Source organism: Otolemur garnettii, unplaced genomic scaffold (assembly GCF_000181295.1).
Source record: "Otolemur garnettii isolate 467f Iridium unplaced genomic scaffold, OtoGar3 scaffold00002, whole genome shotgun sequence".
Classification (NCBI taxonomy): domain Eukaryota; kingdom Metazoa; phylum Chordata; class Mammalia; order Primates; family Galagidae; genus Otolemur; species Otolemur garnettii.
Genome location: NW_003852397.1, coordinates 53,847,556 through 53,865,735, shown reverse-complemented (window position 1 = coordinate 53,865,735; position 18,180 = coordinate 53,847,556). Strand labels below are relative to the sequence as shown.

At 35.2% G+C, this 18,180-nt stretch overlaps 1 protein-coding gene across 3 annotated transcripts in view; it reads left to right on the top strand.

Annotated features, from left to right (window-relative positions):
* Positions 1-18,180, top strand: part of LRRFIP2 (LRR binding FLII interacting protein 2) — a 144,405-nt gene that overhangs the window by 58,772 nt on the left and 67,453 nt on the right. For all 3 annotated transcript variants that reach the window (XM_023514010.1, XM_023514016.1, XM_023514017.1), the window contains 3 exons: positions 5,006-5,092; positions 12,192-12,248; positions 12,347-12,391. In XM_023514010.1, the coding sequence (XP_023369778.1) occupies positions 5,006-5,092; positions 12,192-12,248; positions 12,347-12,391 (189 nt within the window). The remainder of the gene's footprint in view (positions 1-5,005; positions 5,093-12,191; positions 12,249-12,346; positions 12,392-18,180) is intronic.

Genomic DNA, 18,180 nt, shown 5'->3' with positions numbered 1-18,180 from the left:
GGGCTGGATTCGAACTCGCCACCTTAGGTGTATGTGGCTGGCGTCTTAGCCGCTTGAGCCACAGGCGCCGAGCTGTCTTGAACTTTTAAGCTCAAAAGATCCTCCTGCCTTGCCTCCTAGAAGACTAGGATTATAAGCATGAACCACTGCACCTGGCCTGTTTATTATTTATTTATTTATGATAGTTCCACCAGATCAATGAATTTGACTATTTTAAGTACCTCTTCTAATTGAGACAGGGTTTTACTCTGTCTTCCAGGTTGGCATGTAGTGGCCTCATCATAGCTCACTGACCTCTTGAACTGTGTCTTTGTGTGTCTGGCTTATTTCATTTAGCATAACATCTTTAAGATTTTTGTCAGGCATTGTGGCGGATGCCTCTAGTCCCTGCTACATGGGAGACTGAGGCAAGAGGATCACTTGGGCCTGAGAGTTTGAGGTTGTTGTGAGCTGTGACACCACAGCACTCTACTGAGAGTGACAAAGTGAGACTTTCTCTCTCAAAAAAAAAAAAAAAAGATTTTTGACATGTGTTGTAGCATGTGTGTAAATTTGCTTCCTTTTAATGCCTGAATAAACCACAATTTGTTCATCCATTTATCCATGGATAGGCATTTGAGTTATTTCTACCTTTTCACTGTTGTGAATAATGTTGCTGTGAACATTGGTGTACAAATATCTGTTAGAGTCTCTGCTTTCAGTTTTTTTTTCCTATATATGCCCATATGTGGAATTATTAGGTCAGTGGTTATTCTGTGTTTAGATTTTTAAAAATCAATTTTATTTTGAACTTAGTTAAATCTTTGTGATCCTGGCAAGCATGTTGGATTAAGAAAAAATTATTTGTGGTCCTTTATTGTTATGTCCTACTTTTTTTTTTATTATTTCTTTTTATTGAGATAGAGTCTCACTATGTGGCCCTTGCGGCATCACAGCTCACAGCAACCTCAAACTCTTGGGTTTAAGCGATTCTCTTGCCTCAGCCTCTCAAGTAGTTGGGACTACAGGTGCTGCCACCGTGCCCGGCTATTTTTTATTGCAGTTGTCGTTGTTTAGCTGGCTCAGGCTGGATTTGAACCGACCAGCCTTGGTGTATGTGGCTGGTGTTGTAACCACTGTACTACCGGGTGCCTAGTTCTACTTAATTTGTATGTGTGAGGTATGTGGTAAAATAAATCCATAGCAGCTCTTTTATTTGTTTGTATTCTGAGGTGAAAAATGATAGTATGATTGCTTTAAAAAGTCTGTTTTAGTATCTGTACTGTCTATCTAAAGTATATATCAGAATGTTACTGAGCCTGTTTTCCTTCCTAGGTTGGAGTCTTGTGTTGGCTTGTTGCTGTTGCTTCAGGTGTCTGGTAGCAATATATAGAAAGAACCAGATAAAGTAATTTCAAATCCTGTTTACCTCTTTTAAAGCTTGAGATTTACGGGCGTTTCTTTAACACCATCTCCACTGGAGTATCTGAGCTGGCTAAGTAACAAAGAGAAAGGTGTTTGTGTGTCTCTGAAGCCTATGTTCTTTCTGTGTTCTTTCTGTTCTCTCCCATTTTGTTGTGAAAAAGTCTTATTAAAGAATAATAGATTTCAATTATCTGTAATTTAGGTTTTGTGAGGGAAGTCTCATTTTAGTATAGATGATGCAGAATTGGCCACTCAGATCCTAGGAGAATGAAATTAACAGTGTAAAGTTAAATTTCTGAGGGATGCTTATACGTGAAAATGAAAATTCATAGGGTTTGTTATGCCTTCTTAAACTAAAGAGTTTTGAAACTTTGATACTTTGTATCTACTTAAGTACAAAAGCCTTGAAGTCTTTTGTATACAAAAACAAATTCCAGTAAGAAAATAGTGTCTGCTCAGAGAAGGGGTAAAGAAGGCAGATGACTTGAAGCACAGTGGAGGTTTTTAAACAATAGAGGCTAACTTAAATTCAGTGAGAGGACTAATTGCTCTGGACACGTCAGTGAATACAGCTTAAGGTTAGTAGATTACCATTTACTTTTTTGCATTTTTGCTGCTAAAAGGACAGTTAAATGGACTGGGAAATTGCCAAAATCGGGACAGTTGAATAGGAGTTAACTATTTAGCTATCTCCACTTTAGAACTAATCTCTGCCCCCTGCATATATTTAGGGCAGAGATGTCATATCTTAGTCTTTATTTCCAGCCCCTAATATAATTGTTTATGTGTAGTAGATCCTTTTAAACATTGGCCAAATCTCTTCTTATCATAAGTTTTGGGCACAGATATACAACATGTAAAGAAGCAACTACAGTAGTTATCACAGGGGATCATCTGAATCAGAGTTAGGATGTGGCCAAGAACAGAGGAAACCACTAAAAGATAGAAATCAGAAAAAAAAAATTTAAGTTTTATGTGGTACATGAAGCTATTTTTTTTTTTTTTTTTTTTTTTGATAGCGTCTCGCTTTTCCCCTGGGTAGAGTGTCGTGGCATCACAGCTCACAGCAACCTCCAGCGCCTGGGCTCAAGCGAGTCTCCTGTCTCTGCCTCCCAAGTAGCTGGGACCACAGGCGCCCGCCACACCTGGCTATTTTTTGGTTGCAGCCATCATTGTTGCTTGGGCCTGGGCTGGATTCAAACCTGCCACCTTAGGTGTGTGTGGCTGGCACCTTAGCCACTTGAGCCACAGGTGCCGAGCTGAAACTTTTTCTTTATCTCATTTCCTTGATACTGTGCCCCATGGCCTGAAATTCATTTGTTTATTTAGAAGACATTAAGGCATGAAAGTTGTGGAGGGATAGAAAATGCAATTTTAACGCAATGTAATGAAGCCACGATAGAGGCATGAGTATGCATTATTCTATGAGAGAGAATGGAGAAAATCTTCATAGGAGGTAGTGTTTTAGCTGAATAAAAAAGAAGGGAGAGTACCTCCTGCCAAGCAAATAGTTTGTGAAGAGAGGCTTACCAGAACATAGTAGAGTCCAGGAATAGTAAGATACAGGACATACTAGTACTTGTGGAGCCAGTCAAGTATTCTCCCCTTATCTGTAGGGGACACATTCCAAGCCTTCCAGCAGATGCCTGAAACGTGATTGCTGTCAAACCAGGATGCGTGCTTTTGTTCATATCTTCGACCCACACCTATAATTTAGCCTTTTCTATCTTAACTAAGTACTTATCACACACTGTGGCTGTAACTTCTGCACTTTGTGGTGTGACAAAGTGGCAAAACTAGCACAGACTTTTGTTTCTTTCATCACAATTTCACAGAAGATACATTCTTACTGTAGAGTGTAGATCTTAGCAACTTCAGGGGATGATTTTTTTTTCTTTGCCTTTTGAGAACTTTTACCTTTTCACTTAGGAATTACTTTATAGCTTCTCTTTGACATATCCAAATTACCAGTATCCTGTTTGCTTTGGGGGGCCGTCATTAAATAAAATAAAGATGACTTGAGGCTCAGTACCTGTAGCACAGTGGTTATGGTGCCAGCCAAATGCACTGAGGCTACTGGGTTTGAGCCCAGCCTGGGCCAGCTAAACAACAATGACAACTGCAACAAAAAGATAGCCGGGTGTTGTAGCAGGCGCCTGTAGCCCCAGCTACTTGGGAGGCTGAGGCAAGAGAATCCCTTAAACCCAAGAGTTTGTGGTTACTGTGAGCTGTGACACCACGGCACTCTACCAAGGGTGACATAGTGACACTCTGTCTCAAAAATAAGATTACTTGAATGTAGCACTGCAATCTGAAGTGAGACAGCTACTAAGTGACTAATGGGTGGGTGACATAGACTAGGTGGATATAATGAACAAAGGGATGATTCACGCCCTGTGAAACTATATCATGCCACTCAGAATTTAAAACTTATGAGTTATTTCTGGAAATAGAACTTATGAATTATTTTTGGACTTTTCCATTTAATATTTTTGGACCGTGGTTGGTGGTGGGTAACTGAAATCTTAGATAAGTGGAGACAGCTGTATTGGGAAATATGGTAAAGACTTGTCTGTTAAGAGTATTCTGTTTTTGCTTCTTTCTTCTCTTCTTTTTGTCTTGTTCTGTGGAGTTTTTACTTTAATCGTAAGTGATAGGGAGACAACATGGGATTTTACACAGTAGAATGACAGGCTCAGAAATGTGTCTCGTAAGGCTGATTTGTTAATCATATGACCATGTAGAAGATAAATTATAGGGCAGATTCTGGAAATAGGTAGATGGATTTGGAGATAGTTACAGTAGTCTGAGCAAGAGATGTAGAGTTCCTATGGTATGATTCCATTTATATGAAATTCTGGAATAAGCAAATCCATAGAGACAGAAAGTAGATTGGTTGCCAGGAACTGGGAAGAAGGATTGGTGGGGAAGGACTACTAATGAGTACTGAGTTTTGTTTGGGGGTGATAAAAAGGTTTTGGAATTAGATATTTGTGATGATTGCATATCCTTGTGAATATACTAAAAAACACAGAATTGTATACTTTTAATTAGTGAATCTGATGGCATGTCAATTATATTTCACTTTTAAAACAGAGAGGGGTGGTGGGATGGAGAGAGAGAGGGAAAGTGAGAGATAGTGATGAAAAGTTCCTGAAACAGGAAATTAACAGTGAGAATAAAGAAAGCTGAGATGGCTTTGAGAGAGACTCAGTGGTAGAGAACTGATACTACTTGGGGACAGTGTTGGCAACATCCAAAATAAAATAGCAGTTGGTTCTAGTTTGTATAATTGAATTATTAGGGAAAGAAATGTTGGAAAAAGAGCAAGTTTGAAGAGGCATAACTGTGGGAAACATGTTGAATATGTAATCAAAGCAAGCAGTTAAAGGTAAAGCCCTAGATTTGAGTAAAGACTTTGGGACTAGAGGGAGAAGTGAGTATGTAGCAGTTGACTGAAGTAGTTGTTATACTTGTTGACAGATGATGTCTTGTGCCCCCAACCCCCTTTGGAAGATAATGTTTCATTTATTCCTTATCCTTGAATCTGGTGTAGAGATTGTTTTTGTTGTATTAAGCTGAGTTTTATATTACTTTTCAGGCAGAGGCAAGATTGGCAGCAAAACGGGCTGCCAGGGCAGAAGCAAGAGATATACGCATGAGAGAACTGGAACGACAACAAAAAGAGGTAATTTGAGGGAATAACTCTAATTTCATGATTGTTCCCCCAAAGCAGTGCTTAGCTAGTTTATTTCTGATGAACATGTGGTGGTTCCCTTTAAAACACTTGGAATAGTATAAATTGATGTATGTATTTTAAGAAGTCCTTCTATAGGGTGTCCCTAAAGTCACCATACACAGGGAAAATGGGAAATTATACCTATATATACCTTTACAAAATGTTCATTAAAAATCTTACAAAGAAGTGGCCAATACGTAGAGAATATTTTGTAAATATTTTACAGTTTTAGCCAGGGCCAGGCTTGAACCCATCACCCCCAGTGTATGGGGCTGGCGTCTTACTCCTTGAGCCACAGGCACCACTCTATTTTGTAAATTTTTTTTTTTTTTTTTTTTTGAGACAGCTCCTCAAGCTGTCTCCCTGGGTAGAGTGCTATGGCATCACAGCTCACAGCAACCTCAAACTCCTCCTGGGCTCAAGCGAGTCTCCTGCCTCAGCCTCCCAAGTAGCTGGGACCACAGGTGTCTACCACAATGCCCGGCTATTTTTTTTTTTTTTTTGGTTGCAGCCTTCATTGTTGTTTGGCGGGCCTGGGCTGGATTCGAACCCGCCACCTTAGGTGTATGTGGCTGGCACCTTAGCCACTTGAGCCACAGATGCCAAGCCATATTTTGTAAATATTTTATACAATTTTATAAATAAAGGTACTTTTAGCTACAATTTTCCATATTGATGTTAGGGGTGACTTTTGGGACTATGATATTTGTTTTAAATAATAACAAACACATACATGGTTTTCATTATGTCTGTATTAAGTTGTTATACTACTATAGCTATTTTACTTATATTAGCTAAAGTAGATTTTGAGATGACAAAGTTATTTAATATAGCCCTAAATGTCCTGTTAATTATGATTAACTATAGGTATTATGATATCTATATAGTAAAACACTGTGGAGTCATTCAACCTTACAATTTTAAAACATATTTAATAATGGAAGAAAATATTCTTGTAAGAAATTGAAAAAAAAAAAAAACAGACCAAAACAATAAAATTGAGAGAACTCCAATTTTGTTTCAAAAAGCGGTATCCAGATGTAGTATCCCAAACTACTAAAAAGTGACTATTGCTGTTATTTTGGTTTACCTGTGGTGGAATCTTTGTTGGTTTTACTTTCTTCCTATGCTTTCCTGGTAGTTTACAAATTTTCACTTATGCTATTATCATCAGAAAGAAAAACAGAAGAAAATATAAAAAACCAGGCATATCAAAATTGGGTTAACTAAAATGAAACAAATGCTCTTTTACGCTTTTCTTCTGACATTGATGTGGCCCTGAAAATTCTTGTAATAGTTATTTTGATGTTGTAATAGTATGAAGAGGTTAAAAAAAATCTGTGGAATAGCATTATATACTTTCTTTTGATTTGGTTGGTGGATTTTCTGCTAACAAATTAAAAAGACATATTGTCACAGCTCGAAAAAACAGTAACAGTTGTTCAGTTGCTTTTTTTTTTTTTTAAACCTCATAATTAGTTTCACACGTTGAATGTAATTCATGGCTTGAAATGGAAATGTTGCAATGCATTATCTTTTTACTTCTAAAAGAATTACACTAAATAATAAGCAGATGAGACAGTTGTTATTATAGAGTCTATTTATGATCCTCTAAACTACAGAGAACCTTGTATCTTTTACTATTAAACATTTATTTAGCTTAGTAATTTTCTATATTTTGGTTGCATAACTTTGAGTCAACTATCATTGCTCTTTAGGGCAAAATTATATGCTTAGCTCAAGGCTTTTGGAGAATGTAATGTTGGAAACTGTAGTTTATGAAGCTTTTGCATTTGTAGCACTCTCATCATTCCTTTGATCGGAAATGGGGACAGATTCATAAGTGGCTGGTAGGTCAGGATTGCCTGATTTGCATGTTGTGATCAATTGCTTAAAGAAATAATACAATCTTAAAGTAAAATATTTGACTAATAGTTTGCAAAGTAGGAATGTTTGGCCTGTGTGAACCTAAAGGTTAGAATGTTATTTCTGTCTATAGTGGATCAGAAGTGTATTTCGAGTTCAGCTGTTTTCTGTTGTGGTTGATATCCTTACCTTAATTACAAATACTACTGCTCAAGAAAGATTGAGAAAATGAATGTGTGTTTTCCTTTTGTGGGTTTGTTCTTTTCTCCTATCCTCTTCTTCTTTCTTATTTAAAAAGGAAAACTCAGCCCAGTGAGTCTGCATTGAGAAATGACCCATCCTATTGTCTGTGAAAAATATCTTATTATGTCAATTCTCAGCTCCTTTTCAAGTCCTCTACCACTACTCCCCTAATTTGTTAGGTACAAAAACAAATTGTAAACCAGTGGGATATTACTGTGAATCACTCCTAAGTTTGATTTTTTTTTTAAGGTTGATGTGTCACTTCACTGTCTACTATTAACATGGCATGTGACTAGACTAGGAAGGTGAGGTGCGAAGCTTTAAAATCTCATGCAAACTTGTGAATGTGTACATTTTTATAGGAAGTGCCCACAGGTTTTTTTTTTTTTTTATCATTTCATTCTCAAAGGAGTCTGCAGTTCTTAAAGGGTTAGTAACTACGGATTACTGTTAAAGAAACAACTTTCATAAGCAAATCTCTTAAACATTTTAAGATACAACCAGAATAAAATATTTATGACTATGATGACCTTCAAGTTTAAAATTTTATTGTAATTCTCATTTTGACATCGTTTTAGAAAAGATTGACAAAGGATGTTTGGTTATTAGAAATTAAAAGAGTCCATGTGTTGTGTATGTATGTGTATGTGTATATTGTGGAGTGGAAGGACAGCCTTCCTTTCTTATAACTAAAGTTAGCCTAATTAATTTTATTTGGCATGTCTTTTGCATGTAACTGGGTTAATATTATGACTAATGAGTTAAGAATGTTTTGTGTCAATAAAAGAAATCACTTTTACTTGCAAATTTTCCATGCAGATATTAGTTTGCTCTTTTAATTATATATCATAGTTATAAAATTAAATTGCATAAGATTTTAATATCCTACGACAGACCAAAAAAATTAAATAAAGAGAAGAGACTGCATTAAAAGTCAAATATTTGATTTCTATGTTCAAGGGCCATGGAGATAATTTAAAAAATCTTTGTGAAATACATGTAATTCAGACAGTGAGTGTGCTAGATTTTTGTAGGAGGAGTAGTAGTTTAGGGTACAGTCTTAAAATAGAGGTAGTGTCTAACTCAAGTCTTGATTGATAGGTAGGACTTGGGCATGCGAAAGTAGGGTTTAGTTTCAAATGGCAGTAATTAAGACTTCTAATCCCTTTTCTTCCTTGCTGTTACTCCTTTTAACTGATTTTTTTCTCTTGCTTTTCCTATTCTTGTCTCTGGCTATTTAGTCTGTGATCCCAGAGAAGTTGGCATGTGATTGTCACAGTACAAAATATAAATGGCTAATAAATTTATAGTAAAATAAGCAGTGCATACACATACAATAAGACTGTCAGTTACTAGAAGGAAAAGTCTTTCCATATTAAAAATTTCCCCTAATTTTAATACCTTGTTTATGTGGGAGTGGGCAGTTGAGATGTGAATAGGGAATGCAAGGGTACAAGGTTTAGGAATGAAGCTAACTTTGAGTGCATACTGCGTTTTAGCACTGTGCTAGTGCTTTTTACATAGGTTTTAATTTCACATTATTTGGTGGGTATCATTATCTCCATTTCATAGATAGGGAGACAAAGGATTGGCGAAGTAAATTACTTAGTCATAGTAAATTGCATAGTCATTGGCAGAGACAGTTTGAAGTTGTGAGAAAGTACTACAGTTGCTAACTAATGACTTGGAAGGTGAAAGGACCAAGAAGAAAAGGACCCCGGTTTTCCTGGGCCTCCAGCCTTGTTTTAGCCAACTTTCCATGAGCCTAATGATTCTGTTTTTAAACTGGATGTCTTAATTGGTAATATGTCTAAAAGAATAAATAAAGTTTCTGAAGTTTCAATGGTTGAAAAAGACAAACTGAAGGAATTACTTCAGTCCTGACTTAATATGTATTTGTTGACAGGTAAGATGGCCAATTGTAGTCACTGAGCTGTAGTGTTTTTTTTTTTTTTTTAATACAAATACCTCATCCTTACTTCAAATAAATTTTTAAAAACAAAGAGTAGATTATGTTTAATTTTCATTATTTTAATTTAAATGCATCAAAATGTAATTTTCTAGAACATTTGGAACAGATATGTACCTATCTTTTAAGGCATTGTCCTGTCTGTTTAGTCTTGGCTCTTGAGTACTAATAAGGACATCTAGGATAATGACAGTGTTGTTTTCCTGGCTGTAGAAGAAAGGGATACTCTGCCTTGTAAGTTGGTACTTAAGAATCCAGTTTTCTGTGATTGTTTCTGTTTGGTCACTGGTGCTATTACTTCATGGAAAGCCAATTGACAACATAAATACTACTCTGGAAATACCTAGGAAATGAAGCCTTTCGTTCTTCCAGAGAAGGAGGAATCTCTGAGTAAAAATCAGAATCCCGTGCCACTTTCCTCTTCCCTTTTTTTCTGTGTAATTAGTGAAGGTTATTTTTATGGTGCAGTGATCTGGGGAGTCAGAAGGTCTGAAAGCTGGTCCCAGCTTTATGACATTGTAGATTCTTTTTTAAACTTTCTGTGTTACATCTTTCTTCATTGTAAAATGAAGAGATCAGAGACGATCAGTAAGGACCTTTCTAGCTCTTAAAAATAATTCTAGAGTTGCTACCAGGGTATTTTACTCAAAGGTTGCCTTCTATTTCACCTCACAGTTGCCTCTATGCAAACATATTTGGGAAGAATAATAACTACCCGTATGCTTTGACAGACTCTTAGAAGAAGACATGTTTTGAATGTTTTTGGTGTAATTAAAATTTGATTTGAACTTGTCTTACTGTTTTAACCTAAATATATATTTGTCAGATAGATTTAGAGAGGTAGTGTCCTGTATGGTGGCCACAAGCCATATATAGATAAATTCAAATTGACTAAAATGAAATAAAATTGAACATTTAGTTTCTCAGTGTACTTCTAGAATTTCAAGTGCTCTATGGCCACATGAGGCCAATGGCTACCATATTAGCACAAATATAGAAAATTTCCATTGTCACAGAAGGTTCAAGTGGACAGCGCTTCAGGTATAGTTTATGACTATATTTTCTGTGCAAATTAATTGGCCTATATGGGGTTTATATTTTACCCGGTAAAATGTTTTCTGAAGTCTTTTAGGCCAAATTTTCAGTGGAGCCAAAATGAAAAGCTATTTACATATAGAAGTACTATGTAGTAATACTTAATATGGTATTTTAATTTAGAATTATTTTTGTAATTGGCAAAATTGAAAATATATGAATTCATGTGTCTTTTTCTGCATCTTTGATAGGATGTGCCCTTTAGATTAGTTTTTAAAAAGTGCTCTTGTGTAGTAGATTAAATGAAAATAAAGGATAGAATAAAGAGAAGATTGGACATTAAACCATGTATTTCACTTGAGTATCCCAAATAATAGTGGGAGGAGCATGGAGAATTAACTCAACTCTTTAGTGCAAGGCTATTTAAACTACCCCAGCTAGCCCCAAACTGGTTAACATTGTACTCACCTGCTAGGCTAATGCACATCCCCCCAAACTTCTGTGGTATAGGCAGTCCTTTATGTAGAGCAGAGGCTATTATAGTAAGTCCCCGAGTTACAAACATCTGACTGACCTCTAACTCAAATGAGTGGAGGCCATTATAGATAATAGGTGAATATACCTATGCCAACTTAAACATAGAAACTCAACTTAAGAACAAACCTATAAAACCTATCTTGTTTGTAACTTGGGGACTCACTGCTTGTCTTACCTGAGTAAAAAAAGGGAAGAAATTTGCTGGCTTCTTGCTGACCACATGTATATGTTGCATAACAAAAAATGTAAATTAGTGATGAATTCCTAAAGGTCAAAACACCTGATTGGAAATTGACTCATAGTGGTGCTTATAAACAGAATTCAGAACCGGGATTTTTTGAAATTATCCTCAAAATAAGGTACTAGACTATGGTGTTTCAGTTGAATTACTGTTTCTGTTTTGAAATGAACAGTCAGACATAGCCACATCTGTTTGTTCTACTGGCATAATGATCATATTGGATTGCCATGGAGTGGCAAGGTATTGATTCATTTTGGAAGAGATAGCATTAATAAGCTATGAATCCAGTTGGATAGTTTTGTGTAGGTTTTTAGTTAGTACAAATTATTTTAACAACTTAGACTTTGAAATTCTAAAAGGTCAGGAATTCCTTAGGGTTTCAGATGGTTGGGTTCTGGGGCCTAGCCATTTGATTTCACATGGCACAAACCTTAATGCTCCATTGCTAATAGCTGAATGTGGAAAAGTTTAGAATTGCATTTAATTTAGTCCACTCCTAGGCTATCAGTTCTTTTTGTCTGTCTCTTTTACAATCTGTTTAAGGCATGACTCTTGAAATAGCTTTACCAACTCTAAAAAATTTATGTAAAATCTTCCAAGTATAAGTAGTTTTTCATATTAACAACACATAGGATGTAGTTAATTGAACAAAATTAGATGACCTCACACTTTTTTTTCTAGTTAGTGAAAGAAAAAAATCTTTACAATGAGCACAAAAGTATAACCCAACTACTTTCAAGACAATATACTGTCTCTTAAAATATATCTGTGATAAGGTAAACATTTCTTCCTGCCTACATAAACTTAGGTTCACAATAAAAAAAGTAGATGTATGTTTATTTTTAATGCTGAACTCAACCTCTCTTTGTTAAGTATACTTGCTTATTTTTTTCTTGGCATATTGAGCTCTCTCGATCATATATAGATTACATCCTACAAGTGGTTAGACATACATATACTTGATAAAATAAAAACATTGCCAAGATTCCTATTTCTCTCCAGCTAATTAATGAATATGGCTGCCCTAAGGCTAAGTTGTCCAAAACTGACCACTCTAAGGAAATGTGACTTGGCTGTTAACTTACATTTCTTTACTTGGTTGTAGGAATAAACAACTGTTCAATGATTAACTCTCCATGTACTTTCTCCTTTCCCAGGAAGATTCGGAAAGGGCCAGGTATTCCCACCGGTCCAGTCGTCATCGTCCTTATCTGGTTTGTAATAACCTATAAATTTGCCCCTAATAGTTTTCCTCATTAGCTTAATGTAGTTACTCATGAACTTCTACTCTGTTTGTTTTTATTTTTATCAGGGAGATGAGGATGCATTGTCCATTCGAAGTGTTGGCAGTCACAGGGTTGGTATTTTAAGTTGTTCACACCATAGTAGCATGTGTGAGCTTTCTTCAGCATCATTGCCTGAACAATCTGATAATGTTCATACATTCTTTGCCTTTTGGAAAAAAGGTAGTAACCACTGGCAAAGTCCTTTCATTGGAAAATGATTTTTTTCTTTCAAATTATTGCTATAAGTAAATCAGTTCTTAAAATTATGAATATTTTAATCTCTTTAGCATATATCTATTCTCTTTTTCTGTAGAAGGATTTGATTTTGGAAAAGTATCACAAAATAATAAGATTGATTTTATAGAATAATATGTGTTTGGTTCTAACTTTCAGGTTTTTCTGCTTTTCTATCTTAAATGATTGTTAAGCATGAAAGAGCTTTGGGGCTTGGGTGCATAATTATAATTTTATTACATGGAGAAATTGAGCTATTGATTTGAAAAATTTCCCATATATGTATAGATATCATACTTCAACAGTTTGATTAACATTTTATAGATTATCTCAGGATTTCTGGTGTGGCTTGTTACAAGTCAAGATAAATGAGAAGTTGTTCCTTAAAAACCCATATATTGTGCAGATATCCTGATCTCTCTCATCTTGAAAAATTGTGCTTTTAATTTGCATTTGAGAATGCTGTGTGTATGGTTAAATCTACATTTTTTATCAGTGAGATTTTTATCATGTTAAGGTCATTTGTTAGTTTTCCCCAGCTCTCATTTTCTTTTTCCCTAGTATAAGGTGTAAAAATATGTTATACTAAACTGAGTGTGTTCTGGGATACTGGTTATTGACATGTATGCATTCATAGTCTTTCATGCTTGTCATTTTGCTACTTGGTGAATGTAATCTACTAGTTTTTTAGAATAAGTTAGTAAGTATTTTAACTACAAAACTATTTATTTATTTATTTATTTTAGAGATAGGGTCTTATACTGTCACCCAGGCTGGGTGCGATGGGGCTATCATAGTTCACTGCAATTCCCATTTCTTGGACTTCAGCAGTTTTTCTGCCTTAGCCTCTGGAGTAGCCAGGAATACAAGTGAATGCCACCATGCCTGGCAGTTTTTTAATTTTCCTTCTTATAGGAGTGGAGTCTTGCTCTGTTGCCCACGCTGGTCTCAAACTCCTGGGCTCAAACAATCCTCCCTCAGCTTCCCAAAGTGCTGGAATTATAGATGTGAGCTACCATGCCCAGTCTAGTCATAAAACTTTAGATTTTTAAGAATATTAATGAATATTTACAGAAATGTGAGATAATTGTCAGCTTAAAAATGATTTTATGGAAGAAAATTGAGCAAGAAATTGATTTTGCTTTTTCCTGGAGATATAGCATTTTGCTTTAATATTTTGAAAATAGTCATATAGGGAGTTAACAAGAGAAGCAAGGTAAATGACAAAGGCTGTGAAAATAATCTGTTTCTTGTTTCCCTTCTTATTTTAACTTATGGCTTTTTCCCTTGCCTTCCATTAAAATGTTTAGAGTATGAATTTTCACACAGTTGTCATTAAGCTAGTTATTTGTAAATTTGTATATGACCTTAGGGAAACTTGATTATGTTTTAGTTTAACTTAAAGATAAATCCAATTAAATTTGAACTAATTTGGGGGCCTGTAAAACAAATCTGCAAATAAACAAAAAGAAATAAGCAATTAAACTGATAAAGAACTGTTTCCTCCCAAGTGTCTGTAAAGTAATCAGGTTGATTTTCTTTTTATGGCAGTTGTATCTTCAAACAAATTTAAGGTGTAATTATTACTTTCCAAGATTTTATTTCATTATGTTAATTTTGAAAATTGTTACTATAAGATAGCATAAAGCTTCCAATATATATTTTTATAGCCCTTTGTCAAAGTAAAGCTCCTAGTATTTTTAAAAGTCAGTGTACAAAATTCAACATAAATAATAGTTTTATACCCTGGAGGAGATTCTAGTACTTTATTATCTGTGTATGCACAACAACATAATTTAAATATTTAGACTTTCCTGACGATGAGTGTAAAAACTCAATAATAATATCATTTAAAGAGAAATATAGTTGAGATTTTTTTTCTGTTTTAACAAAATAATATTGGGAGTTGTAAGTTTTCATCACATAATTTGCTATTTAAAATAACGTTATCATCTCCATTAAGCTGATACGTTATACAGCTGTAAAAATAAATGTGGTGGCCTAAATTTTCTTGTGATTTGCGACATAATGTTGAGGTTATGACATTTCTTGGGCACTTATTTAAAAAACTTTATGTGCTCTGTCTTCAAAATACTCTTTGAACCTACTATTTGTTGTATGAACATTAGTAGTACCTGGATGTGCAGTTCATGTGTTTATAGTCTTATCCTGTATTCTTAGGACTTTAATCTTATTTTTTGTCTAGTTAACTTTCCAGTTACCTTTTTGAAAGGTGGCTTGCCAGAAGCTATCTAGGCTAGAAACACTGGTGCCGATGCTATTGGCATTCTGTATAAATATAAAAAGAGCAAAGGTAGTTCAAGACTGAATGGTAGGGCTGGGGGAGGGAGGATTAAATCAAAGCAATGAGCTTATTTAATTTGAAATAGTGTATCTATCACTAATAGTTATGTGTAATGATTAAATCATTAAATCACTATAGAACATCAGTGGCTGCCTTAAAAAAACTTATAAAATGCTTGGTCATTACTTTATATATTCAAAGGAGGCAATAAGGTAGACATCCAAAATTAGAAAATGAAGTGATCTTGACTCAGGGCAGTAGAGGATACATTGCCATGTCTCATTGGAGATTTTTACTGTTACATGTATTCAGTTCCTATTTACATATCAGTGGCCTTGGTTTGATTTTAATGAATTTAATTTTAAAAATATGTTTGCAATTTGTTTTTTCATTTACTGTTTTTGCACTGTTTAATTCCATTGAAGAACCCATTGAAAGTTATAACTGGGACACTTTGGTGCAGAGCCAATATACCCAAAAGGAAAGACACCCATGATACATAGCCCTCCAAAATATGTGCCATTAATATTATGCATTCACTGTTGACTTTTGTACATGCTAATAGAAACTGATGCGTGCTGAACTTTGTTTCTATAATGTTTAGGCTGTATGTACCTTTCTATTTTGTTTCCAAATGAAAACTTTGAGAGAAATTTGTTGATAGTTGAAAAATTTTAAAAAACATACTGTATTATCATATTTAGAAATGTAAACTGAGCCCTTCATATTTTCGGTTTTCCTTCCTTTGATGAATCCTCTTTTTTTTTTTTATAAGAAGCCTGAAGCTATCCCCCTGGGTAGAGTGCCGTGGCATCACGCTCACAGTAACCTCCAACTCCTGGGCTCAAGCGAGTCTCCTGCCTCAGCCTCCCAAGCAGCTGGGACTACAGGCGCCCGCCACAACGCCTGGCCATTTTTTGGTTGCAGCCATTATTGTTGTTTGGCGGGCCCGGGCTGGGGATTCGAACCCGCCACCTTAGGTGTGTGTGGCTGGCGCCTTAGCTAATTGAGCCACAGGCGCCAAGCCAATCCTCTTTTTTTTGTTTTCTTTGAGACAGAGTCTTACTTTGTCAGCCTCAGTAGAGTGCGATGGCATCACAGCTCACAGCAATATTAAACTCTTGGGCTCAAGTGATTTTCTTACCTCAGCCTCCCAAGTAGCTGGGACCATAGGTGCCTGCCACAACACCCGGCTATTTTTAGAGGCAGGGTTTTGCTCTTGCTCAGGCTGGTCTTAAACCTGTGAGCTCAGGGCAATCCACCCACCTCGGGCTCCCAGAGTGATGAATCCTCTTCTTAAAAGCAACATACATACCAACTTCACTTATTGGCAGGGTTCTTTTTGTTTTTTTAATAGTTATTGGTAGGTCCAAATTATGGATTTCTCTACCAGGTAGGTATAACAGGTTTTTAAACCTGGAATTTTTTAAAGCTGAATCTGCATTATATTTTGGAAAGGGAAAATTAAAACAGATTAATTTCAATTTAGCTTTCTAAATCCTTTGCCATTGGTACTACAGAGAGGATGAGATGAAGTAAGACATCACTACGCTCTTCAATGAACTTATCTGGTTAGGAGGATGGAAGAGTTTATATAACTAGACTGTATGACTTGCATAATATTGAATAATATGTAGTTTATTCTTTTTTTTGTTTGTTTTTGTTTTTGAGACAGTATCACTCTGTTGCCTTTGCTAGAGAAGTGCAGTAGGGACATCATAGCTCACTGCAACTTTAAACTCCTGGGGCTCAAGTGATCCTTCCACCAAAGTGCAGAGATTACAAGACTGAGACACTGGGCTGGATTTTTTGTTGTTGCTCTTGTTTTTAAACAGAAGAGGTACATGTTCATTAATTGAGAAAAGAAGTAAATGAAATTTTTATAGAGAAAGAACTTACTTTTATGGGGATGTCACTTATCATAGAATAACAGTTTACCATTACATACCATTTAGCAAATGAATACCTTTATGCACTTCAGAAAAATTGGCAACAAGATTTTGTAATGATAACATTCTTCATTACTTGCATTTTCTGTTAGCTTCAGGATAATATGAGAAAAGCATACAAATGCAGATATGTTAATCCAATACTTTTTGGTATCTATTACAAGAATATTTTCAGTGAGTTCATGCCAGTGGTCAAATTGTACCACTTAGCCTTATACTTGTAAAACATATATATATATATTTTTTTTTTTTCAGGTTTCTGTGTTATCTTTTGCAAATGACCATCTCAGTAGGCATGAAAGGATGGACTTTGTTTTGTCTAAACTATTATTTTAATGTCTTATTAGAACTAAATTATGTGATTTGATCTTCTAATATATTTTAAGCTTTCAGAAATTGTGATCTCTACAAAAGGAAATACATTTTATGCCGTGAATCAGTAGACACATGCAGGTCAATGCATGCATGTTTGTATGTATTTAGTGTATGAAGCATTATTGAACAAAAGTTTCATAAAATATTTATTGTTAATGTGCACAGCACCTTCTAATATTTTTTCTTTTATTTCATTTAAAAAATGCTGTTTGAACCTGTTAAATTTGATTTTATGAACCACAAATGACTTGGAAAAGTTACACATAGGAAAATGTTACTTTAATTTGAGCTTTTGAGTAGCATTCCCTAAAATCCTAAATAAATGTAGGAATTAAAAGGAAGATATTTTTATCAAAAACAATATTTAAATTACATAATGAACTTATCTATTTTGTTTTACATATTGACTTTCAGGATAAAATAGCTTTAAAAATGTAAGCTAGAATGCTTAAGAAAAATGTTAGGAAACCATAAATCTACATAGTTACTATTTAATTTATTTTCTTGGATTTGAAATATGGTGTTACACATGTTAATTTGTAAAGGATCCTTCATGAAATGCAAGTTTTCCAGTTACGCCATGAATTTTGTATCTTTTTCTTTGAGTTATATTTAACGTCACATGTGTTTGTATACTTTGCATTCCATACTTTGCTCTGACCAAATAAATCTCTTATTTTGTTCAGGATTTTCTTGAAGAGGGACGTTTTTCAGGTTTTTGTCCACAAGCTGATCTAAGGGAACTCTCCCCATTTTGGTGCTGCAGTTGTTCTTTTTGTAGGCTTGATTGTGTTAGTAATGTGCTCTTGCCTTTTTGCCTGCCTATTTCTTGCATTTGTCATTTTTCACATGATGGGAAATGATGGCAACAGTCGCTATAAAAAAAGTAAAGCATCTTTGATATAAGAATGCTTAATTCTTGGCTCGGTGCCTGTGGCTCAAGCAGCTAAGGTGCCAGCCACATACACCTAAGGTGGCGGGTTTGAATCCAGCTCGG